At 40.9% G+C, this 24481-nt stretch overlaps 3 protein-coding genes across 4 annotated transcripts in view; 2 read left to right on the top strand and 1 right to left on the bottom strand.

Moving 5' to 3' along the window:
• ATG2B (autophagy related 2B) overlaps positions 1–7238 on the bottom strand; it is a 66715-nt gene extending 59477 nt beyond the window's left edge. The window contains exons 1-2 of the mRNA XM_070752637.1: positions 6440–7238; positions 120–282 (exon numbers count right to left, since the gene is read on the bottom strand). Of these exons, the coding sequence (XP_070608738.1) occupies positions 120–282; positions 6440–6601 (325 nt within the window). The 5' untranslated portion in view covers positions 6602–7238. The remainder of the gene's footprint in view (positions 1–119; positions 283–6439) is intronic.
• On the top strand, positions 7194–13452 carry GSKIP (GSK3B interacting protein). 2 transcript variants are annotated; one of them, XM_070752752.1, is made up of 3 exons: positions 7194–7216; positions 11150–11393; positions 11765–13452. In XM_070752752.1, the coding sequence occupies exons 2-3, from the start codon at positions 11151–11153 to the stop codon at positions 11924–11926; spliced, it is 405 nt and encodes a 134-aa protein (XP_070608853.1). In that variant the 5' UTR covers positions 7194–7216; position 11150; the 3' UTR covers positions 11927–13452. The 2 variants fall into 2 exon arrangements, with proteins under 2 accessions (XP_070608853.1, XP_070608845.1); XM_070752744.1 differs by lacking the exon at positions 7194–7216 and adding an exon at positions 8140–8381.
• A 983-nt stretch (positions 13453–14435) lies between these two features.
• The window catches only part of AK7 (adenylate kinase 7), a 43942-nt gene continuing 33896 nt past the window's right edge, over positions 14436–24481 (top strand). The window contains exons 1-5 of the mRNA XM_070752626.1: positions 14436–14574; positions 18864–19049; positions 20368–20476; positions 21296–21390; positions 22224–22334. Of these exons, the coding sequence (XP_070608727.1) occupies positions 14470–14574; positions 18864–19049; positions 20368–20476; positions 21296–21390; positions 22224–22334 (606 nt within the window). The 5' untranslated portion in view covers positions 14436–14469. The remainder of the gene's footprint in view (positions 14575–18863; positions 19050–20367; positions 20477–21295; positions 21391–22223; positions 22335–24481) is intronic.

Below are 24481 nucleotides of genomic sequence, written 5' to 3'. Positions count from 1 at the left end.
AAGGTCATTAAGTAAGAACTATCTGTATTGTGATACTAGTTCATTTACACTAATCTACATCTTCCAACATGCAAAAAAATTATACAATATGTAATGACAAGCAACTGTTATTAACTTACCTAGACAAGGCCTCGGTCTGAAAACCATCTCTAAACCCTTTACTTCAAGTGCACAGTTATCTTGAAGCAAAGAGCCCCAAGGAATGGACAGAGATATTGACTGAATAAATCCTTCAGTAACTTCCAATGGAGCATCTGCAGATTCCAAAATCTCGTTCAGGCTCTAAGCACAGGAAGAACATAGAATTTGTAGTATTTATCAGAAATTGTAATATTAATTACATTTTTAATATCAATATGGGTAATTAATTTCTCTTCTGTATCTAGGGTAAATCACATTTAGCTGCCAAAAAATAGAAGTTTCCGTTAGGGTAGTACAATGCTTTAGATTCAATCTTCAAAAGGTATTTTTCGATATGTGGAAATGTGGATACAGAATTTTTAAAAAAAATACTTTTGGGTATTTGGTGTATGGTTATTAGATCCCACCTTGTGGCTGCCTTCCGAAGCTGCCCCATAATTAGAGGAAAATAGGTGGGTAGAAAAACTGCAGACAGATCTTATTTTCATACTCTTGTGTGCTTTGAAGCTCTTTTTGAAGACGGAAGCTAAAGCATTGCACACACCAAAAACAATTTTTAAAAAATCCCAGTGTGTTTAAAATAATAGAGATGATTGTCAATTTGGATGCCTTTGGGAGATGATTAGACCAATCCATACAGGTTAAAATTACCAAAGTCTACTAGTCACAATGAGTATACAATGGTTCTGGTATGTGCAAAACATACATGAAAAATATTAATGTACTAATGTCCTGCTTGTAATTATTGACATATGGTTAACCATTGAGGAAAAAATATGATAGAATATTATATATATCCAGCTTTCTCATCTGATGCATCGTAGCTCTTACTATATAATACAAAAAACAAAAAAAACAAATTCCTTAATCCTATTTCCTTCTCCTCTGCAATCTGTATTTTTAATGCAAATCGGATATGCATTCATAGAAATTCACATACTCAATATGGCTGGATATACCCATTTCTATAACTTTTATGCTGCAATAAAGTAATACATTTCGCTTCATATATCCAGTGTCAACAAATTCCATTACCATATTTTTGAACTATAAATCGCTCCAGACTATAAGATGCACTTGGTTTTTGGTGAGGAAAACAAGGAAAAAAATTGCCTCAGCCTCCCAGCAAATTGCCTCTTTTCAGCAAACAGCAAACAGTCTGGTCAGCTTCAGCATAGTCTGATTTAACACAAGCAACAGATTGGCAGCTGAATCTGCTTCCCGGAATACCACCTTTCAATTGTTCTAGGCTGCAGGGATCGCCACTGCCCAAGTTGCCGCTGCCGCCTATCGCCATCTTTGCACAAACCATTTTCAGCCCGTTCTAGGCAGTAGGGATGGGCCAAAAACGGGGCATGTGGAGGCATTGATAGGCGGCAACGGTGATGGGCAGCGATGGGTGATGGTGATATCAGCAGCCTGGAACAGGTGAAAGGCGGTATTCTGGGAGGCAGAAACTGAAACTGACCAGACTTTTTACGGTAAGGAGGAAAATTGCTGGAAGGCAAAGGCCAAAGGGTGGAGACCGGCAGGGAGACGGGGAGGGGAGGGCTTCAGCAATGTTTACCGTATAAGATGCCAGACATTTCCACCCACTTTTGGAGGGGGGGAGTGCATTTTATACCCCCAGAAATACAGTAGTTATCACTACCATTTTAAGTATTACAAACTTTAATTTCATACTCACAGATAAACATACCTAACAGGTAAAAGTTGATTGTAAAAGCTTTATTACAATTAAGATAAATTGTTATTTTTAACAAAATGTATATAAAACTTGCCAACAACAATTTGTGCTTATGTAAGCACATGTTACTGTGTTAATAGGTAATAAAAAGATGTGGAAAAGTATTAATAGTAACACATTGATAATGACATTTTAAAATACTGAAACAAGGCAAATGTTTTCAAATGATGAAACAACAAAAAATTACCGTAATTAAAAACAATCCCATAAAAGTACACATAACAGAATATGTGTTTATTTAAGAATATATATTTCCTGAGGAATTCAGCTTATAGCTCAAACATCTTTACCATTATTGATGTTCTCAATTGCATTTTCCTATAGTTATTGACCTAGCATGACCTACTCCTTTAGAAAATATCACCCAGGGAGCTTATTAGGCTTAGAAGCTCTAAAAGATGTCAGTCAGAATACAGAATGCTGAATATACAATAAATCAAGGAAAACAAATTTACAAAAAGCTCACCAAACAAGCCTTGAATATTTGTGGAGAGTTGTGGAAAGAGTGGAAGAAACAGTTTACATCTAGACATGTGACATTCAAGATTGAAGCCTAGGCATGAGATTGAAACCAAGCTGGCTTCCTTCACGGATGACCCAAAGAGGGACTCTGGTGGAGGAAACATGACCATCTTTGTCATATAAGCAATATCAGAAGCCTCCAAAAGTATAATAAGTATCTTTCAGAACCACCTGAATGGGTTGGAAGAACTAAGGCAAAGTAATTCTATTCCTTCCCGAGTAGGAAGTTCTACTTGGTAGCCATGAGAGCAGAGAAAGGTTGGTTCTTTGAATGCTTAATAAGTAGGATTGTGTCCAATGAAGCCAAACATCGTAAAAATGATACTGAATACAACTGAGATGATGATGATGATGATTATTATTATTATTAATTAGATTTGTATGCCACCCCTCTCCGCAGACTCGGGGCGGCTATATCCAGGAAACCACAGGCATCAGGAAATACATTTAAAGACTGTAAAATTAAGGACACTGAAAAATCTCTTTCAGGTGCTTAGTCTTGGATAACATTAGTGCCCAACAAGACAAGATGGATGTGATAAACTGCACCTCTCCAGGGATTCTCTCTACATCCTCAGGCTATAGCAATGGAAATAAGCATTTATTAGTTTCCAAGATGGACTTCAATAAACATGAAGAACTTTTCAGACAGCTTAGAAAATAAGTCACAGCAAAACTACCCAATAAATCCAATAGTTTCAAATGAAGAAGGGTTCTTGCCATTTAGAATAATGACACTTTACAAGGCCACGTTTCGGCCGACCAGGAAGGACATCTTCGTGACGTCAAAGCTCCGCCCATGGAATTTCCTACTGGGATTCTCCACCTCCTTTCCAGCATCCAGATCGGCTGAAAATGCCCCCGCCAATCGCAAAAACGACGCTCCGCCAAGTGGCGCCGCCCGGCTGTAACCTTCTGAAACAGCCGGGCGCTTCTTGGCAGCCTTCGGAACCCGAACCCGAACTTTTCGGGTTCGGGAGGCTGCCGAGAAGCCCCCTTGCTGTTTAAGAAGGTGAGAGGCGGGCGGCAGCGCTTCTCGGCACCCTCCCGAACCCGAAAAGTTCGGGTTCGGGTGAATGCCGAGAAGCCCCCCGGTTGTTTTAAAAGGTGACAGCCAGGCGGCGGCACCCAGCGGAGCGCCATTTGGGGATTTTTTTTCCCCCCTTGCATGCATTAATCGCTTTTACATTGTTTCCAATGGGAAACATTTTCATGTTACGAACTTTTTGCCTTACGAACCTCCTTCCAGAACCAATTAGGTTCGTAAGACGAGGTATTACTGTATTTAGAATTACCTTAACCTTCATAATTACCTTCCTCTACATCACAAAATTTTTAAAGTTCATTTTCAAGTCAAAAGATAAATTCTTTTTGTAATATTCTATATTTTATTAAAATATAGACTAAGCAAAGACAGGGAATCTGCTCCAGATCAAGTAGTGAACAGAATTCTAGCTGTCCATTATATGAAAAGAATTGTTATTGGGCAAATTTTATGAAACTTATCTTGCATCTCCGAACACTTAACATTGTCAATTTTATCGTAACACAGAAAGTACTGATTATAATTACAATTGTTTTAAAAAGACCCTATGTTTTAAGAAACAAATGGTATCTTTAGTATTCATGCATATTTAATTCTTACATGTTACACTAAATGGTGGTTGCATTTAGTGTTGACTTAATATTTATTATGTATCAGAGTATTAGAGAATGAAATAAAAAGTTTTAATAGGTAAACTAACTGAGGATGTTTAATGCTAAAGTGAAGGAACAAAAAGGCTTGGCTTACTAATTTTACCCAACATCAATTTTACTCAACAAATCATTGGTGGATACTGCTAACAATGACCCTTTCGGGTAACCTGAGTCAAAGCAATGCTATCATAATGCATTGAAGACCAATGTTAACAGCTATAGGTATCTTACAAGGGAGAAGGAAAGCTAGAAAGGAAACAACTCTAACATTCAAGAGATGATCAGTACCAGGATGAAAATTTTCTAATACAGTATATATATAATATCAAAATACTAAAACATTTAAAAAAGAATAAAACAATGGAAACAAAATTAATTTACACAAGTCATGATATTTGGTTAGGTAGCAATATAGTCAGAAAACGGGGTCCTGAACACATTGAAATAGCTGTCCAAAGTCACCTTGTAGAAGACATGGGCAGCATAAATTAAAATTCAGTGCCCCAGGGTTTGAAACATAGTCAGGTTTTTAGGCCTTAAAAAGGCTAACAAGGTTGCAGCAATTCTAATCTGCTAAGCCTAAGGGACAAGGTTCCATAGAGGAGGGGCTATTGCAAAAAATTGCTGTCTTTTAGTCCCTGCCAGCAGACACTGTGGCAGACAGAATTTGCAGCATACCCATTCTGCTAAATCTGGTTGGGCAGGTAGAAGGTTTGGAAAAAGGCAGTCCTACAACCCTTCAAGTACTTCAGTCCCAGTTATGCAGGGCTTTAAAGGTAACCACCACCACCTTGAATTGGCCTGAGTTACTGTGAGCAGTATTCAGGTTCAGGTATGTGTGCAACTGATGCATCACCAAAAACAGGAGCCGCAAGTCCAGAAGGACGCCAAGATTATGCACCAGGTCTCTCTGAGGTAATGCTGGGGTTGAAGAATATCCATAAACTAGATATATTTTCCTTACCTGGTTTCTTTTTGAAACTATTATGGTATTGTTCAGGACCAAATAAAATGTATTAAAATATGAGTTGATTAAGATGTTAACTCTAACATGAATTTGCACTTCTTCCAAGAGAACCAACTGAAAAAAACCTGAATGAGACAACTGTTTTCAATGCCACCATGACGGCTTCAATTCAAAAGGATGGAAATAAGGTACTTGGGTTATGATCCAAATTATTTGGGAATAAGATATTCATTGCTCACAGGTAAATCTGTTTTTAAATCTTATCAAACCTGGATTGCTCCAAACAGCCTCTATCCCTCTCCAATATTTTGTCAATGGAATGATAATTTATAAGCCACTCAATTCCTTTCAGACTCTGGGCAGCGTACAACAAATAAACAATATAAAAACAGTTTAAAACCCCTAGAAGCATTCATTAAATAAAAGTATTCATTACTTCTGGCCGGAACTGGATAGTATTGCTCAATGGCCTGGGACCAGATCAGAGCAATAAAGAGAAGACAGGCAGGAAACTGAAACAAACAAGCTGGCTACACCTGTCAAAATTCCTCCCTTGCCAGCTGGAACTGGATCACTTACCCATTTGTCAGAAAACAACACTATAGATAAAATTTACAAATGCATAGAAATGGGTAAAATGACAGTGGAAATTAAGGGAATAAGAGAAATAGAATTTGATGAGACATGGAATAAATGGTACAATTGGGTAGAAACAAGGTAGTATGATACAACGTATCAGGGCACACAAATACATAGGTATTTCACTTATCTATTTTTCTATCTATTTGGCTATATATTGCCATGTTTACTCATTGATATCTCTATACTCTATATCAGTGATGGCGAACCTATGGCACAGGCCCCACAGGTGACACGCAGAGCCATATCTGCCGGCATGTGAGCCGTTGCCCAAGCTCATCTCCAGCACCCATGTGCACACTGGCCAGCTGATTTTTTGGCTTGCACGGAGGCTCTGGGAAGGCATTTTCAGCTTCTGGAGGGCCTTGGGGGAGATGGGAGAGGGTATTTTTGCCTTCCCCAGGCATTGAACTTTGGGTGTGGGCACTCGCGCAAACACAATAGTGTGTACACATGCACTTTAGGCAGCTGAGGGGAAAAAGTTCGCCATCACTGTTCTATATGGTTATAAATCTATACTTATTCCTCTATTCTATTTACAAAATTTTCTACAAAAAAAAAGTACAATGTATATAGTACTGTAAAACAATGAAATACAATTAAATGGATAAAGATCTATAAAAGACTATTGTGATGTACAGTATATATATTTTAAACTGCAAATAAATCTTTTTTTAAAAACTAAATACAATTTCTCCTTTGCCAGCTGAAACTGGATCACTTACCCATTTGTCTAGAGGCACCTGCGCCAAGCAGCCGGTGCCTTGGTAAAGATCCAGCGTGAGCTGCTCCAAGCTGAGCTTCTCCTGGAGAAAGTGCCCCAGGTACCTCTGCAGCAGATACCTGCAGGCCCTCTTTTTGATCGACTCCGAGAAGGGCCAAGGCATGATGGCCGGGAGGAGAGAGAAAGTCTATAGGGAAAGAGAGAGATCGCTGGGGAAGCGCAGGGAAGTTGAAGGAAAGGAGATTGGGAGGGGGGTGCGCTGAAGGAATCCACAAAAGGGGTCTTTGGGAGTTTGCCAGACGTGGGTCTCTTCAAGAGGACGGAAATGGACGCGGGGGGAGAAGAGGAGGGTCGACAGCCCCACCGGTCGGGAACTCCAGAAAGGGGCGTGACTGCCGAGGCTGTCAACCGAATGTCAGAGGGAGTTGAAAGGGGAGGACAGGGACAATGAGCCTTGCTTGAGAGGAGAAGCGGGGACCCGTCTGGAAGTCTCGGTTTAGTGGTCAGGAAGAGAGCCTCGCGGTTCGTCTATTCAGTCCCTGCTCGAGGAGGCTTCACGTCAAGAGCACCGCCACAACGGCGAGAGCGGGAGGTTCCATCTCGCCCCTCATAACCGCCGCCATCTTCTCCCAGGCCTGCCTGCCCCTCCCCCCCTGGGAAATGTAGAGGGGCGGGCGTGGGAGGTTTCCACGGCCCGCGGGGGGGGGTGTCTTCGGCTTCCTCCTCCCGCCCCCGCCAGAAGCTCGCTCGACGTCCCGCAGAGAAGTCTGGCCGCGAGGTTGTTTTTCGCTCTCGCTCTCTCTCCGCCCCCGTTTCCCGCCCCTTAGGCTCAGTTTGCGTCGCTCAGCCTGGTCGCGTAACCACGCTTCGGAGGACGTCAAGTCTTTGCGAGGAAGCCTCGTCATCTTCTGGGCTGCGGAAGGGAGGAGGAGAAGAAGGCCCCGGGCGGTGAACCGGGTTGGGTGGGTGGGAGAGGGCGGGGAGTCACCTGACCTTACGCCTTTGGATGTAGAGATAAGAGGGAGAAAAACAAGAGTAGCCGAGGCCTTTCAGTTTGCGAGTCAATGTCGACATCAAAAAAGGAAGGCAGCGTTCGCAAGCGGCCGCAGGGAGATATTCAAAGGTTTCCAATCGTTCCTCCATAGCTGTTTTTTTTTAAAGATGTCATATTAGTTCCGGTGGAAAGACGTATAAAAGACAAAAATAAATCCAAAGCGGAGGTGAATGCGAGGTTGAATTTGATAAGGGGCAATTTTGTTTTCTTTTTAAAGCCTAAACCAAGGGTAGCCAAAGTTGGCTCTTCTACGACTTGTGGACTTCAACTCCCAGAATTCCTGAGCCAATCATGCTAGCTCAGGAATTCTGGGAGTTGAAGTCCGCATGCCATAGAAGAGCTAGCTTTACCCACTCCTGTGGCCTAAACCACAGGTCTCCAACCTTGGCAACTTTAAGACTTGTGAACTTCAACGTCCAGAATCCCTCAACCAGAAAGACTTAAATGGTGCCAAGGTTGGAGAGCCCTGGCCTAAACGATATCCACATATAGTTTATCTATCCCTATCCCTCTATCTATCTATCGCCTAAACTATTCGTGCTTTCGCAATGAAATCATCGTGTCCTTAAGAGAGGCTTATCACATCCCTGGGTCAGCCCCATTCGGATCCTCGTCTCCTTCGGTCCTACGATTGCCCCCTTCCGCCCACCCTAAACCACGTGCAAGCTCAATCGGCAGCGAGAAGTGGCGCCTCTTGTTTTTTTCCGGTCGCTGGTGATCGTGGCACGTGACAGTTTGGAAAGTGAGAAGAGGCGAACCGAGTGGGCTTCGCTGTTGGGAGCAGAGAGAGAGAAGCACAGGCTGATCGTCTCCGTTAGTTGAATTGGCCGGGAGCGATTCTGATGCAAGGCCTATTCGACGGGCAGACCCCGAAGGAGAATGGATACGGGTAGATAATGCAGGCGCGACCGGAGGGCGAAATCGTCTAGAAAAGGAGGTGGGGTGGAGGGGGCTGCACGGGGGGACCGCAGGGGTGGTGATGCGACTGTTCAATCTAAAGTCGGAGTAGAAAGGAGCACCCGCTGCTAGCATTTGCCCTGTGTTATTTATTTTATTTTTTTTAATTTTATTTTTTTTAGAAAAGGTATATCGCCGCCTTGCCCGCACATGGCAATTCAAGGCGGCTTTATTATTATTATTATTATTATTATTATTATTATTATTATTATTATTATTATTATTATTATTAATTAGATTTGTATGCCGCCCCTCTCCGAAGACTCGGAGCGGCTCACAACAACAATATACAATACAAATACAATGGGGGGAAACAGAACAGTTAACAGGCTTTGTTGTTGTTAGTCGCGAAGTCGGGTTCTAACCACCGCGACCCCGTGGACAACGTTCCTCCAGGCCTTCCTGTCCTCTACCATCTCCCGGAGTCCATTGAAACTCACCCCGATTGCTTCGTTTGACTCCCATCCAGCCACCTTCTCCTTCTCTGTCGTTCCCTTCTTCTTTTGCTCTCCATCTTTCCTAGCATTAGGCTCGTCTCCAGTGAGTCCTTCTCATTAGGCGGTCAAGTATTTAAGTTTTATCTTCAGGATCTGGCCTTCTTACCAGGACATAGAAAGACAGGCTAAAAGAAATCAAAAGAATAAAAAATAAATTTAATAAAATAATAACCCCAGCCCAGAGGTTTTTGAACTTGGCATCTTTAAGATTTGAGGATTTCGTTTCTCAAAATTCTGGGAATTGAAGTCTACAAGTCTTGAAGTTGCCAAGATTGTGGACCCCTGTGTAATTGGGTCCATCCCACTCTGGTTTCCCCAGGCCCACTGACAGAATCAGTTTTTAAGGTCTTTCAAAAAAGTGCTAGAATGGAAGGTCAGTTTAATCTTTGAGGAGATGATGATTCAGAGAGAGGTAGCCACCACGGAGAAGTCCTTTCTTCTGGATATCGCCTGATGTATCTCCTTAAAGGATGGGACCCGCAACATATATTACCTAGTAGATGTGACCAGCAAGAGACAGTCCCTCAGATAACTTGGTCCCAAGCCAGGAAGGTGACAACCAGCACCTTGAATTGCACATAGAAGCAAATCAGCAACCAAAGCAGTTCTCATAGGAGAGGTGATACGTGTGCAATTCCAGAGGTGTTGGGGCTACAACTTTCATGGTTTCTAGAGAAACAGGGAAGTTGTGCCAGCCAGAGAGTGTCCTGTATGCATTCATATAGATGATTTGCAACCCTACATTTGTTCCCAATATATGAAAACACAGGTAGTCCTTGATCATAATGGACCCCAAAATTTCTATTGTTGAGTGAGACATGTGTTAAGTGAGTTTTATTCCATTTTACATCCTTTCTTGCCACAGCTGTTAAGTGAATCCTGCAGTTAATAATAAGTTAGTAACCTGTTTGTTAAGTGAATCTGGCTTCCCCACTGAATTTGTACAAAGTCGCAAAAGGCACAGCAACGGTCATAAATGTGAACCAATTGCCAAACATCTGGATTCTGATCACATAATTATAGGGATGCTTCAATGGTCATAACTCTGAAAAATGATCGTAAGTCACTTTTTTCAGTGCTGTTGTAATGGTCACTAAGTAAGTCAAGGACTACCTGTATTTTCATTTAGCTTGTCGACATTTCACTGATAGTGTTACCCTGTTGGGTAATAAAACATTGGCAAGTCAGCAACCAAACTCAGCATCAAAGATTCCTCCAATTCAACCATGAGTTACACATTGTTCTCAGGTTGCATAGAGAGTGAGAGTTATGTCACACGAACTACTGAGAAAGGGTTGTGGGATTGATGAGAAATATGGGCCTCTGGATTGTAGGATCTCAGAAGCTCTTGGAGAGTGGCAAAAAAGGAGTGACTTATAAAATAGGAGCTTGCAGCAAGTGGGAATGAAGCTTCCAAGAAACATGCTTAGATTGGAAATAGTAATAAACGATGAGGTTAATTAGAAGAAAGTAGAAATAGCCACTGTGTTGAATACAGATCAATTTCTTCAGAACACATGAGGGTACCAAAAGCTTCCTGAGGGACCGCCTTCTGCCACACGAATCCCAGCGGCCAGTTAGGTCCCACAGAGTGGGTCTTCTCCGGGTCCCGTGAACTAAACAATGCCACTTGGCGGGACCCAGGAGAAGAGCCTTCTCTGTGGCGGCCCCGGCCCTCTGGAACCAACTCTCCCCAGAGATTAGAATTGCCCCCACCCTCCTTGCCTTTCGTAAGCTACTTAAAACCCACCTCTGCCGCCAGGCATGGGGGAATTAAGACTTTTTTCTCCCCCTAAGCCGTTACAACTGTATACATGGTATGTTTGTTTGTATGTATGTTTGGTTTTTATATATTAAGGGGTTTTAATTTGCTTTTAGTATTGGATTTTATTGTATATTGTTCATGATTGTTGTTAGCCGCCCCGAGTTTTCGGAGAGGGGTGGCATATAAATCCAATGAAACTTGAAACTTGAAACTTCCACTTTAAATCATGAAATGAAGGTTTATTTCAAAATTTTAAAATTCAGGTATTTTTAAAAAATAAAGTGTGCTCTATTTGGAATTTCCTATTGCCTAATGTAATAGTTCTAGATTTTCTGAAAATTCACATCACATTTAGAAATGTATTAAAAGTTATGGCTGAAGAAATGTAAGAGATCTTTGGATATATACTAAATATTATACACATATTTTTATGTGCAGAATGGAGACTGATTATAATTCCATGGATGAATCTAGTAACATTGGAACTGAGAACCATTTTGAAGGAACCGATGTGAAAGACATGAGAATAGAAGCAGAAGCTGTTGTGAATGATGTTTTGTTTGCTGTGAGCAACATGTTTGTCTCTAAAAATCTCCCATGTGTTGAGGAGGTAGCATACATCAATGTGGAAACTAGGGAGAAGAACAGATATTGCCTAGAGCTGACAGAAGCAGGACTCAGGGTAATGTTCTTTTTGTGTATGTATTTTTAAGTGTTTACTGCAGACTATTTACTAAACAACAGCAGTCGACTTCCTTTTCCTTAAGTTCCAAATATTTTATATAGAAAATTAATTTCCAGGAATCAGTAATTTGATGCAATAAATGCTTCATAATTACCTGATTTACTATAGCTATATAAATCCATGAACTACATCATTATTACTGTAATCAGTTTTTGAGAATTTGATGTTATTGGTTGTTTTTTAAATATCCAAAGGGGGGGAGTTGGGGGGAACAGGTCTGCAGAACACTTTATATTGTCTTACTTTATTCATGTGTCTATATTGTACTGGATCCTTTCTTACTATTGAAATATATTTTCCTTTTGTAGGTGGTTGCTTATGATTTTGACCAGATGGATGACAGTTTGCAGAATCCCTACCATGAGACTGTCTACTCTTTGTTAGACTCAGTTAGCCCAGCATATCGAGAAGCTTTTGGAAATGCATTACTACAAAGACTAGAAGATTTGAAAAGTGATGGGCAGTCCTGATTGAATCCACAACCAAAAGAGAGCTCAAAAAATGTAACTGAGAATTTTGAGATTATGCTGAGAACTTGCAAAGGAATACTTTGTTTAACTTGCATTCCTTGCTTTTAGCAGTAGTTGCTCTACTAGTTGTAATAGCACTATCTATAACCTTCCTAACTGAAGCTGTTCTCAGTAAATGACTCATTTTGTTCTCAAAATTCCAAATAAAGTTATAGTCTTGGTTAATTTTCTTTCAAATTATTAAATAATATTTTTATTTTAATCTGTATTAACTCAGTGCTTAGTTTTAGCAATGCTGCAGTTGATATTAAATGTTTGTAACAAGATAATGCTTGTTCAAAATTTGCACAATACAGTCGTGTTTTCCAAGACTAACTTGGAATTTTGTGAAAAACAGAAAATTGCCTTGCCAAGCTTAGTAAAATAGATTTTTCATTTACAATATTTATCTCCATTTGTTGTAGATTCTCTAGCTCACTAGGAAATCATAATAAATACTCACAAACATTTTAAGCTCCATACTGATGAGCAGTAAAAAGCAGTGTTTATTGTATGGGTTGCAAACTTTGAATCCTGAACAGAAGATGAATTGTTGGCATAATGAATGTATTCATCAATTGAAATACAAATGGTTATAAGCACAAGATAAGGAATTTAAAAGGTGCATTCTTCACAAAGCCCCATCTTTCTTACAGTTTTTGCTAAAATGGAATGCATATTCTATAAAGGGTTATTTACAGTTTAAATGTTTACACAATGTACAGTATATTGGAAAGTATTTTGCACGCCTTAATTAATATATTCCCAGTTACTAAATATTTCTATATTACCTTTAAGTATTTTAGCCATTGTTTTAAATTAACGTACAACACAATATTAATTCAAAACCAAAGAGTCAAGTTGGATTTGAATTGAGAGAACAGTTAGATACCCAAATAAGAAATTTGCTAATGGTGCTGTGGTTTTTTGTTTTTAATTTTTACTACTTACAAAAAGGACCTGTTTTAAATGCAAGTTTACGTATAGCAGTCATAGTAGCACTGTGCAGTGATACTTTCTGCCTTATAATGATAACATTCCTAGTTCTTGGATAGATGAACTTGTAATTTGAAGGTCTTAAATATATCTTGCGCCTTTGAATTTATTTGGGTGATAGTTTTATTGTAGCTGATAATTTAGTCCAGGAATTTATACTTTCAACTATTAAAATGCTGTATTTTGTTTTGTACATTTGTTTAAAAATATGAAGTGCACAACAATTGAGTATATATATGCTCACATTTAGACCTATAGGAGGAAATATACTTTATGTAGTTGACTACATATTCCTTTGTGAATAGCCTGGCCATGTTTATTGTTTACCGATTTATGTTAGAGGTTGTACGTTTAAATAAAGGCACATAAATGATCTGTACAATGGGTCTTATACTCTTAGGACCCCTTCTTACTTTAAAAAATTATGGAGCTTCTGTTTGTATGGGTTACATTTATCAATATTTACTATATTAAAAATTAATATTGTTGCAGTCAGTGCCTCTATCATTTCTCATAATAGTTTGAAGGGATTTTAATACTGAATTACTTTTCAAAATAGGCTGCCGCATAATTTTGATTTTGAGGACCTGTGAGAAAGGGTGCTAGGATTAAGAAAAATTGATGTAGTGTAATAAGTAAATGTAGCCAGTGTTTCTAATTATAAGTACACACAAGAGTTGGATGGATGAATGGATGGAAGAATAAAATATAATTCTTTATTGACCAAGTGTGATTGGACACACAAGAAATTTGTGCATATGTTCTCAGGGTACATAAAAGAAAATATACATTTGTCAAGAATCATGAGGTACAACATTTAATGATTGTCATAGGGGTCAAATAAGCAATGCGGAAACAATATTAATAAAATCTTAAGGGTACATGCTTTGTTTCCTCTCTATTATTATCCGTTTTCCCTACATTGTAAAATAATAACAACAGAATTGGAAGGGACCTTGGAGGTCTAGTCCAGTGTTTCCCAACCTTGGCAACTTGAAGAGATCTGGACTTCAACTCCCAGAATTCTGGGGAATTCTGGGAGTTGAAGTTCAGATATTTTCAAGTTGCCAAGGTTGGGAAACAGTGTTCTAGTCCAACCCCCTGCTTAGGCAGGAAACCCTACACTACTTCAGACAGACGGTTATCCAACATCTGCTTAACAACTTCACCCCAAACCAAGTTGGATTGATAAATGTATGTATAACATGCCCTTAGCGCTCCAGGGTGATTGGAGTGAGGCTTTTCAGCACAGGGGGTTCCGGCTGCAATTGAGGAGCTGTGCGAGATGTAATAAATCACTTAATACTCCAACTCCGACTTGTGCCCGCTTAAGAGGCTGGCGTAGCGGAGGACGGGAGGTTTCCCTTCAGACTTAGACCCCGCCCCCGCCCGGTCTTTGGCTGCTCGCCCTTTTGCTCCTCCTCCCTTTCCCTCGCTGCCCCCCCCCCCCATGCCAAGCGCATGGGTCGGTTGCCTGGCAACCTCGGGCGTTTTTGTCAACCGCAACCATGTCGGACGAAGAGGAGGCGGTGGCGGAGGCAGAAGAGATAATTCGCAGCCAGAGGATCTTCCTCAACCATTTGGACACCTACTGCGGCAGAAACATTGGAAAGGTGGAGAGGGGGGACGCAAAGGCTGCGCTGCTCCGAAACGGGAGGGAGGGTGGCCGTCCGCTTTCGGGGCAAGCCGAGGACTCGACGGATGTATCTCCCATCGCAACAAAGTTACGGGAAAGTCGGCACGATTGAATGAGTGACACCGTCGTCACCTTGTAGAGAGGGTTGGAAAGGAGAGGAAGCATTGGGGAAGGAGTCCACACGACTCCCCCCCCCAGTCGTAATATATATATATACTGTATATTATAACTTATTTAACAGGTTATATGGGAATGGGTGAGAAAGGAAACGAAGGATGTCTTAATATCGGCTGAACTTTGGTAGTTGATGGCATAAGGTTAATGCAAGATAACCTACTTTTCCTACAGCCATTCAAAGCAGCCAATTTTTTCAATCCCCAATATTCAGTGCGATCGTTTGTAGCAGGGGTAGGCAAAGTTGGCTCTTCTATGACTTGTGGACTTCAACTCCCAGAATTCCTGAGCTAGCCTGATTGGCTCAGGAATTCTGGGAGTTGAAGTGCACAAGTCATAGAAGAGCCAACTTTGCCTACCCCTGGTCTGTAGTAATAAGATCTAGGGGTTGGACAGAGAGCATTCAAGGGTCTTCCCAATGTTTTGATCTCTAAACATCACTGTCTCTGTATTTAAAGATAAAATGCTTTATTTTCAACCTGTTTTTGGAGCCCTCCTCCTGATATTTATTTGCAGGAAGTCAGCCATCATGAACTTAGTATATTCTGTCCTATGGAATAAATAATGATTATGAAGATTATCGTTTTTTTATATGAATAAAAAAAAGAGACATGAAAACAAAAAATCAACTTGACTTTGGACAGCATCATATTTTCAGCCCAAATTAGGCCTTTTTCCTGTGTTGCTTTTAACTAAATACAGTATGGTATTTTTGTGGCTTTTTCTTTTACCTCCTCCCAACGTCTAGATCTTATTTCGTTCTTATGAACTTATTTATTAAATTTATATGCTATCACACAAATCTGAGCGGTTTACAATGGAATAAAAATAGTACTGCAAAATATTAGAACAGTAAGTATAAAAACAGAATTAATACAATTAACAAGTAAAAAAAAGAGTTAAAAGTAAAACCTTCTACTTAATCAAATAACCACTTCCAAAATTGCACCTCCCCATCCAGGCTCCAGAACAATCCTCAATAAATGTTTTAAGGCCTTTTTGGAAAGCTAAAGGAAGTGGGCATAAATCTTTATATCAAGAGGTACAATATTCCAAAGGATGAGAGCCAGGACAGAAAAGACTTGCCTCTTGAACTCTGACAACCATATTTTGTGAAGGAGATTAAACCTTGTTGCTTCTTCATATTCATATCTACGGTATATCTTTGTGTTTCCTCCCTTCAAGGGCAGGATTTTGATTATTTTGTTTTTTACTTATTTTTTCTCATTTTTGAACTGCCCATGTCCATCAATGTATAACATACTTGCAATAATTTATTCAGTTAATTCAATTCATCAAAAGTTCTAATGCTAGTCCACACCCATTGACATGGGAGTTTGCACAAGATTGTAGGCTAAAATATGATTGTCTAGTTTCTCAATGCAGACATAGCTACTGCATCTACATATTCTCCAATACTTTGTCAAAGTCAGCATTCAATCTCCCCCTTAGCAGTGTACATAACTGAATGTACTTAACAGTGTAGGTAGCTGCAAGTTACTGAAGGTATACTTGTACAATGAAAGACAGATTATTCAATCTTTTACATTACTGCAACACCATGGTTGGAAGGGTGAGGTTGATTGTGAGGAGGGCTTATCTGTAATCAGGAATTCTGTGACTGAGTCACTGTGGTGTGAATACCTATTTGTTGAATTGGGTTGTAGCTTGGGATGTGCTGCTGTACCAATTCTTGCTCCATTGGATTCCTTCCAGAGTTTCTGGAACCAATATTTGGGCTAAGAATAATTTCCATTGTTTGGGAATTCCAGCCTTCCTACCCTAGGCTGGTTCTTAGGTGTTCAGGTCCTCCATGAGCTTGTCTCAGATAATATCAGGCCTATCATATATAATGGTCACAGAATACTGTATAGAGTTGTTTTTTTCTTAGACGTGTCATCTAGAAAGGTATATATTCCATTTACATCCTCATCATTTGCTAGTTACCTGTGACTTTCACAAAGTGATGGCACCTATTCCAATGGTGTACACCTAATATATGTGGTTTAATCTTCAAAAGGCTGCTTGGAAATTTTCTCAAATTTCTGGTGAACAACCAAGATCTTGGCCTTATTGCCCTCAAGTGGCCTCTTTTTTTGGGTTTAGTTCTGATTGATACTTTGATTCACTGAGGCCTTCTGGAAATGAAAAACCAGAGACAATAACTAGAGCAGGGGTAGTCAAAGTTGGCTCTTCTATGACATATGGACTTCAACTCCCAGAATTCCTGAGCTAGCATGATTGGCTCAGGAATTCTGGGAGCTGAAGTCTACAAGTCATAGAAGAGCCAACTTTGACTACCCCTGAACTAGAGTATGACTACTCCAAGCAGCATTGGCCTAGCTTAGTGATGGCAAGTCTTTTTTGTCTCAGGTGCCAAAAGGTGCGCTCATGGGGATAATAGCATACACGCACGTGCCCACACCCATAATGCAATGCTCTCCCTCCACGCATTTGCATAAGCCCTGAACTGCCTCCATGCATGTACACAACCGTTCCGCACTGCCTCCCCGCCCCCCGCAGATGTGCACAGGCCTCACTGAAGCTTCCGGACTTCTAGTAGGCTCATTGGACTGTTTTTTTGCTCTCCCCAGGGTTCAGGAAAGCCTCCTAAAACCTGGGGGTGGCAAAAAATGACCCAATGGGCTAACCGGAAGTTTGGAAACTAAAAGCAACCCAGTGGACCAACTGGAAGTTCATTTCCAAATTTATGGTTGGTCCATTGGGCCATTTTTCACCATCCCCAGAGTTCAGGAAGCTTTAAGCCTGGGGAGAGCGAAAACAGACAAAAATCAGCTGGCCAGCACGCACATGCGTGCAGGAGTTCACATAGGGCAATGCATCGCTTGCCCTCAGATATGGCTCTTTGCATGTCACCTGTGCCATATGTTTGCCTCACTGGCCTAGCCAATCAGAACATCCAGGGAGAAGCTATGTATAGTGACACGTTTGTCAGAGCTTTGGGAGAATGTAAATAGAAGATGTCACTTTTCTGTGCTTTTGGAACAGCCTCTTAATTGAGATCAGGCTATCCTCTTTACTGTAGGAAAATGTGGAAGACCGATCTATTTTGAGGACAGTTGAAATAATAATCAGGATTGGTTTTAATCAGATTGTGGAATTTAAACATTTTCTCCACCAAGAAAAAATATTACAACAGGGTAGAGGTTTGATCAATAAATTGTGTATGGTTTTAATTTGGACAAAATAGGAAACTGGATTTATTACAAATTACAAATTGAACAAGAACAGATAGCAAAAGGAGAAAATAAGAGTGCATAAGATCTTATATCAATTTGTTCTTTTCACAGTGCTTGTTCTTAAATCTATTTGTCATTGAATAGTTAAACAGAAATTTAAGAGGGTTATATGGACATTATGTGGGAACGATCTTGGGAAACAGGAAGAAAAGCTGCGGACTGGATAATCTATGTGTAAAAGATATGTCACTGTCCATAAAAAGGAAAGTAGGGTGGAAGCATTTGAGAAGGGACCTACCCACATATTCTAGAGATTAAAAGGAAAACTTTCAGTGTTGCAAAATTCTGTTAATATAGCCTAATAATACAGGTAGAGCTGTACACGAAATATGTTGCCGAGAACATTGGGTCGAAAGATGAGAGAAAGATTTGGGGGGGGGGGGATTTATTTATTTGTTTATTTATTTATTTATTTATTTATTTTAATATTTTAACAGGTTTTCCTATCTTATATATCAGAACTCTGTGTGACTTACAGTAAAATAACTAAAACAAAAGGAGGAAATATGTAAAAAGAAATATGACAAAACAGCACCTAGGAATGCCACTCCCAAATAGCAAACAATTGTTGGGCTCCAATTAGACCCCATCCCAATGTTTGGGGGAGGAGCCAGCTCTTTGAAGGCTGGAAGAATGATACCTGCCCGATCCCAAGAGAGAGTATGTTCCACAGGGTGGATCTTTCTACTGGAGATACACTGATTGATTGATTGATTGATTGATTGATTGATTGAGACAGACAGACAGTCAGACAGACAGACAATAATGAAAAATTCTAATTAATAACACTGAATTACCTTTCCCCTACTTATCATTTATTATACATTGTAAGTATCTGGCCAGTTGTCTTGTTGGAGCCGCCTTGGAAGAAATAGCAGAGGAAGAGGAAGAAGATGAGGAAGGAAGATCAGTTGTTGAAGCTGGGCCCATTAAACCAAAAGAAGGAATATATCAAATAGTGGGAACTCTTTCACAAGCAGAAAATACAAAGCCAGATTTTGCCATGGAAGTATATTCAGTAAGTGTTCGTTTTATTGAATAAAGTCCTTGATGTGCATTTGATTCGCATATAATTTTTAAAATTGCAGGAACTTACAATATAAAGCAACAAAATAAAGCATATTGTGGATATAGGCATTCTTAGTTAGAGAAAGGAATAATATGATAAATTGTGTATTGTAATAATGCCAATACGTACTAGCCATTTTCTACATATACTTCAATTTTACATGTCAATGAAAATCAGTTTTGAGTTGTCATATTATCCTTAAAGCTCTGCTCTCAGGAGGAGGATGCCTTTTGCCTTGAGTTTTATGTAAGATATTATATTAAAAGATGGAAATAAATAAATAAGAAAGAGAGAGAGAGAGAAGGAAGGAAAGATAGGAAGGAAGGAAGGAAGGAAGGAAGGAAGGAAGGAAGGAAGGCTTCCCTGTGCAAAAACATAATGGAAGTATTTTTTTCTGTTATTTGGAAACTATATTGCACTTATACAGATTCAGATAACATACAGTATTTTTCGGAGTATCAGAGGCACCTTAGTTTTGGGAGAAGAAAATAGTGTGTGTGGTGGGGGGAATCTATCTACCAGGTATTCATCTGGCTAGTTTCCTTAGTCTGGTCAGCTTCAGCACATTATTTTATCCCCTGGTTAGGGCTGAAAAAATATCTTCTTCGGAGAAAGTAATAATGAAAACAAGCCTGCAAAGACTTAGGGCTGGAAAAAACCTTCTTCCGAAGGAATAGGATTGAAAAAATCCCGCACATCGGGAGATCGTTACTACCTTGTTAGGGCTCAAAAAACCTTTTTCGGAGGGAGTAACAATGAAAACAAACCTGCAAGCTGGGAAGAGCTGGGAAGATCGTTAGCATCTGATTAGGACTGGGGAAAAAACTTCAAAAAATCTACATTGAGTATAAGCCACATCCAAATTTTCAGCCTATTTAAGAGGGGGGGGGAAGGTGCATCTTATACTCCGAAAAATACAGTATGTCGTTTCAGAAGTTGATTCATATAGTTTATTCATATGTTTAGTTATTATATATACTGTTACGAAACACACACAAAAAACCCCGTGTTTAGCATCCCATACGTCTGCACTGCTTTCCTTGTTGCATTCCATTTGATATTTCATACTGGTTTAATGATAAATCATTGAAAAAACACTATGGTTTTAAAGCTAACTGTGTTCTCACCTCATAATAATGCCAAATGCCAAATAATGACAAATGACATGGTGACTAAATTCAGCTAGGCAGTGAGAGATTTACAGTATAACAGATGAATATCAATGGCAAAAACCCACAATAATCTAAGATAAATTGCTCGTTTTTAGACAACTTCTCGAGATCAGTTGCTAACTTACATGTTAGAATGTGACGTCATTATTTATAACATCACTGAAGACATCAAACAAATTGATGAGGCAATCTGGGCAGCAACAGGTCAGTTAAATGTGTTCTTTACGTAGTATGGAGAATGCAATAATCTTGTCTTACCAAACTTTAGATGGTAAATCTAGTTTTGCAAATGAAGCATTAAAATATAAACATTTTTTTTCAAATCCTTCAGAAATTCACTTGCGCATATCTTGCTGTAGTTTTCCTTGTTTTTTAATTTGTGCTAAATGTATAGGATCTTTAGACATTCATACTGTTGTCCAGTGACAATGCTGATTTGAATAGCTTGACCCAAGTGCACAGGTGAACTTTAGCAGTGCTTATCATGATGCTTAAACTGGAATGCATAGGAATTGCTCCTTGATATGCGACAGAGGATTATCACACACTACTTAAGTCATATGTTTTCAAGCTTACTCCAGCTTCAAAATTATTCTGAATACAGGGATATCAAACTTGTGGCCCACCCAGGCCCAATAAAGGCAAAAAACATCATGATAGATTATGTGATATCAGGTGATGCAATCAGGTTTGACCTCTGTGCTGTATAATCCTATATGTAAGCAGAACGTGGTCAAGGAGAGGCAATGAAAAAGTGTGAAACCCTGATATGTATGTACAGTATCACAGTCTTTGTGAATGGATCAAGATATCTGATTTCTTTTCTTCTCCAACTAAGCACTATCAATATGAGCTATGTGGCTGTATCAACCCAACCCACAGGTGATAGGGGCATTATAAGAATTTTACAATGCAGTATTTAGTAATGCTATTCTCTGTGTAGTACTGGGGAAAGCCCGATATTTGTGATAAAGTATATATTGAAACATTTTCCATTTATAACCTATAAGCTATAAATTAAAGAATTACAGGCAGAATCAAAACACTTTGAAAAGCAGAAAATATTCATCCTTCTATCAACAATAATGACATGGGGACGAAGCAAGCCACTTGATCCGGTGAGTAATGGAAGAAGCAAAGAAGGGGCGGCATACAAATCTAATAAATAAATAAAAATAAATATAAATATAATTAATTAGAAAAACAAAGTTGGAAGGAACCTTATTTATTTATTAGATTTGTATGCCGTCCCTCTTTGCAGACTCGGAGGTCTTCCAGCAATAGCAATAGCATTTAAATTTATATACCGCTTCACAGTGCTTTTTAGCCCTTTCTAAGTGGTTTACAGAGAGTAAGTTTATTGCCCCCAACAATCTGGGTCCTTATTTTACCAACCTTGGAAGGATGGAAGGCTGACTCAACCTTGAGCCTACTGACATTCGATCTGCCAAACTGTGATCAGCAGAAGTAGCTTGCAGTACTGTACTGCACTCTAACCACTGCATCACCGAGGCTCGGTGGTTTCTAGTCCAACCCCTTAGGCAGGAAACCCTACACACTTCAGACAAATGATTATCCAACATCTTCTTAAAAACTTCCAGTGTTGGAGCATGTACAACTTCTGAAGGCAAATTGTTCAATTGATTAATTGTTCTTTCAGGAAATTTTTCCTTAATTCTAAGTTGCTTCTCTCCTTGATTAGTTTCCACCCATTGCTTCTTGTCCTACACTAATTATACTGACTATTTTTCTACCAGTCTGAAAACAGAGATTAATTATTGCTATCTCGTACCAGCTTTCAGATAAGCCCTGAGAGAGAACCGATCTTGATAGTACTGAGCTTAAACTTGTTCCTTCCCATTAAGACTTGAATAGCTTTCAAATGAAAAACATGGGAAATTTACAATGTTCACATTAAGAAAAGCATCCTCTGCCTATCTATTCTATCCAGGAAGATCCAGAAATACCTTTCACCGAAGAAGATTATCGTAGAAGAAAACCTCATCTTAATTTTGTGGAACACATCAATGCTGAAAAAAACATTATCAAACTTGGGAAAACAGTAAGTATTAACACAAAAGGTTGTCTATTTCATTGCTCTCCCACAAAGTGCCAAAGATTCTATTGCCTCTAGAGCAGTGTTTTTCAACCAGTGTGCCGCGGCACACTAGTGTGCCATGAGACATGGTCAGGTGTGCCGCGAAGCTCAGAGAGAGAAAGAAAGCAAGAGAGAGAAAGAAAGCAAGAGAGAGAAAAAGAAAACAAGAGAGAGAGAAAGAGAGAGAGAAAGAAATCAAGAGAGAGAGAGAAAGAAAGAGAGAGAGAAAGAAAGAGAGAGAGAAAGAGAACAAGAGAGAGAAAGAAAGGGAGAGAGCAAGAGAGAGAGAAAGAAAGAGAGAAAGAGAGGGAAGGTGGGAGAGAGAAAGACATAGAGGGAGGGAGGGAGAATGAGAGCAAAAAAGAGAGGAAGGTAGGAAGGAAGAGAGAAAGAGGGATGGAGAGAGAAAAAAGAAGAAGGGAGAGAAAGAAGGAGGGAGAAAGAGAAATAGAGCGAAAGGGAGGAAGAGAGAAAAAAAATTTCTCCAAACTTTTTTTAGCCGCCCCCCCCCCAACCCTGTGCCCCAGGGTCAGGGCCGCCGATAGACAGGTACTACTGGGAGCGCCGTACCGGGCCCCGGGCAAATTGGGGCCCGCAGTCAGCGGCTCCTTGCACATGCCCAGTCTGTACCCTCCCTCTTTTGCCGGCTGCCTGCCTTTACCAGCAGCAGAGAGAGAAAGAGAGAGGTAGAGAAGGGCTTACAAGGGGGGCGGCGAAAGGAGGGTAATTATAATTTTATTTTATTTTTAAGCGGGAAAGCGCCAAACCGAGACAAACGCGCGCCAGCCCTCGCCACGTGCACGCCGTGGTGAGGCGACTGAGGAGATTTCCGCCGTCTGGGGGGGAAAGGCGCGGGCCCGACGTGAGGAAACTCGAGGGAATTTTTTTAAAAAGGACTTTAATCATAGACGGTGGACGAGCCCGGAGGGATGTGGTGGCTCGCCGGGATGTGCTTGTGGGTCGGCGGGGCTCTGGCATGGACGCCCGGGCAGCCGCGCAACCTCTACCGCCCCTTCAACTTGAGCTCCCTAGCGGCGCTCTCGGCTCCGTTCAAGACGGGCGCCGCCGGGATGTCGTTGCCGGTGTCTCCCGCTGCAGCGGTGGGCAACCGAGTGGAGAAACTCGGGCGTGCTTTCAAGCGGCAGGTGAGGCAGTTGCGAGAGAAGAGCGACCGCTTGGAGCTGGTCTTCCTGGTGGACGAGTCGTCGAGTGTGGGCCAGGCGAACTTCCTCAGCGAGCTGCTTCGTCAAGAAGCTGCTCTCCGACTTCCCGGTGGTGGCCACGGCGCTGGGGCCATGCAGGACCGCTTATCCAGGCGGGCGTGGACCAGCAAGCCGCCTTCCGCTCTCTCTCTTTCTCTCTCTGTTGCTGGCGTGGTGTATGAGAGAGAAAGAGAGAGAGCGGAGGGCGACGAAGAGCTCGCTGAACACTTCGCCCCTCCGCCCGCCCGCCCATGAAGACGGGCTGCCAGTGGACTTCAGCAAACTTTCCGCCGTCTGACGTTGGGCTGCGCCAACCTTCTTCGCGCCCCTCTGCGAAGGAGGCGGACCTGCTTTGCTTGTCATCCGGCTTCACCTTGGCCTCCACCCATTTGTCTAGCTCGCTTCCAGCGCGTTTCTCTCGCTCCCTCTTTGGGGCGAGGCGTTTCCATCTTTTCCTCAAAACTCCCCCTCTTCCCCATCTTCACACACACACACATGGCCCCACACCGCCTCCACCACCCGGTAACGCGCCCGATCTCTACCTCTCTCTTTCTCTCTCTGCTGCTGGTGTGGTGCATGAGAGAGAAAGAGAGAGAGAAAAAAAATAAGGGAGAGAGAAAGAGAGAGAAAGGAAGAGAGATAGAAAGAGGGAGAGAGAAAGAGGGAGAGATAGAGAAGGAGAGAGAGAAAGAGAGAGATACAAAGAGAGTGAGTGAGAGAAGGAGAGATAAGAGAGAGAGAAAGAGAGGGGCAGAGAGAAAGAAAGAGGGACAGAGAGAAAGAAAGAGAAGAACAGAGAGAAAGAAAGAGAGAGACAGAGAAAGGGAGAGAGAGAAAGAAAGAAAGGTAGAGAGAAAGAGGGAGAGATAGAAAGAGAGTGAGTGAGAGAAAGAGAAGAGAGAGAGAAAG

Source organism: Erythrolamprus reginae, chromosome 1 (assembly GCF_031021105.1).
Source record: "Erythrolamprus reginae isolate rEryReg1 chromosome 1, rEryReg1.hap1, whole genome shotgun sequence".
Lineage (NCBI taxonomy): Eukaryota > Metazoa > Chordata > Lepidosauria > Squamata > Dipsadidae > Erythrolamprus > Erythrolamprus reginae.
This window is presented reverse-complemented; position numbering and strand designations above follow the sequence as displayed.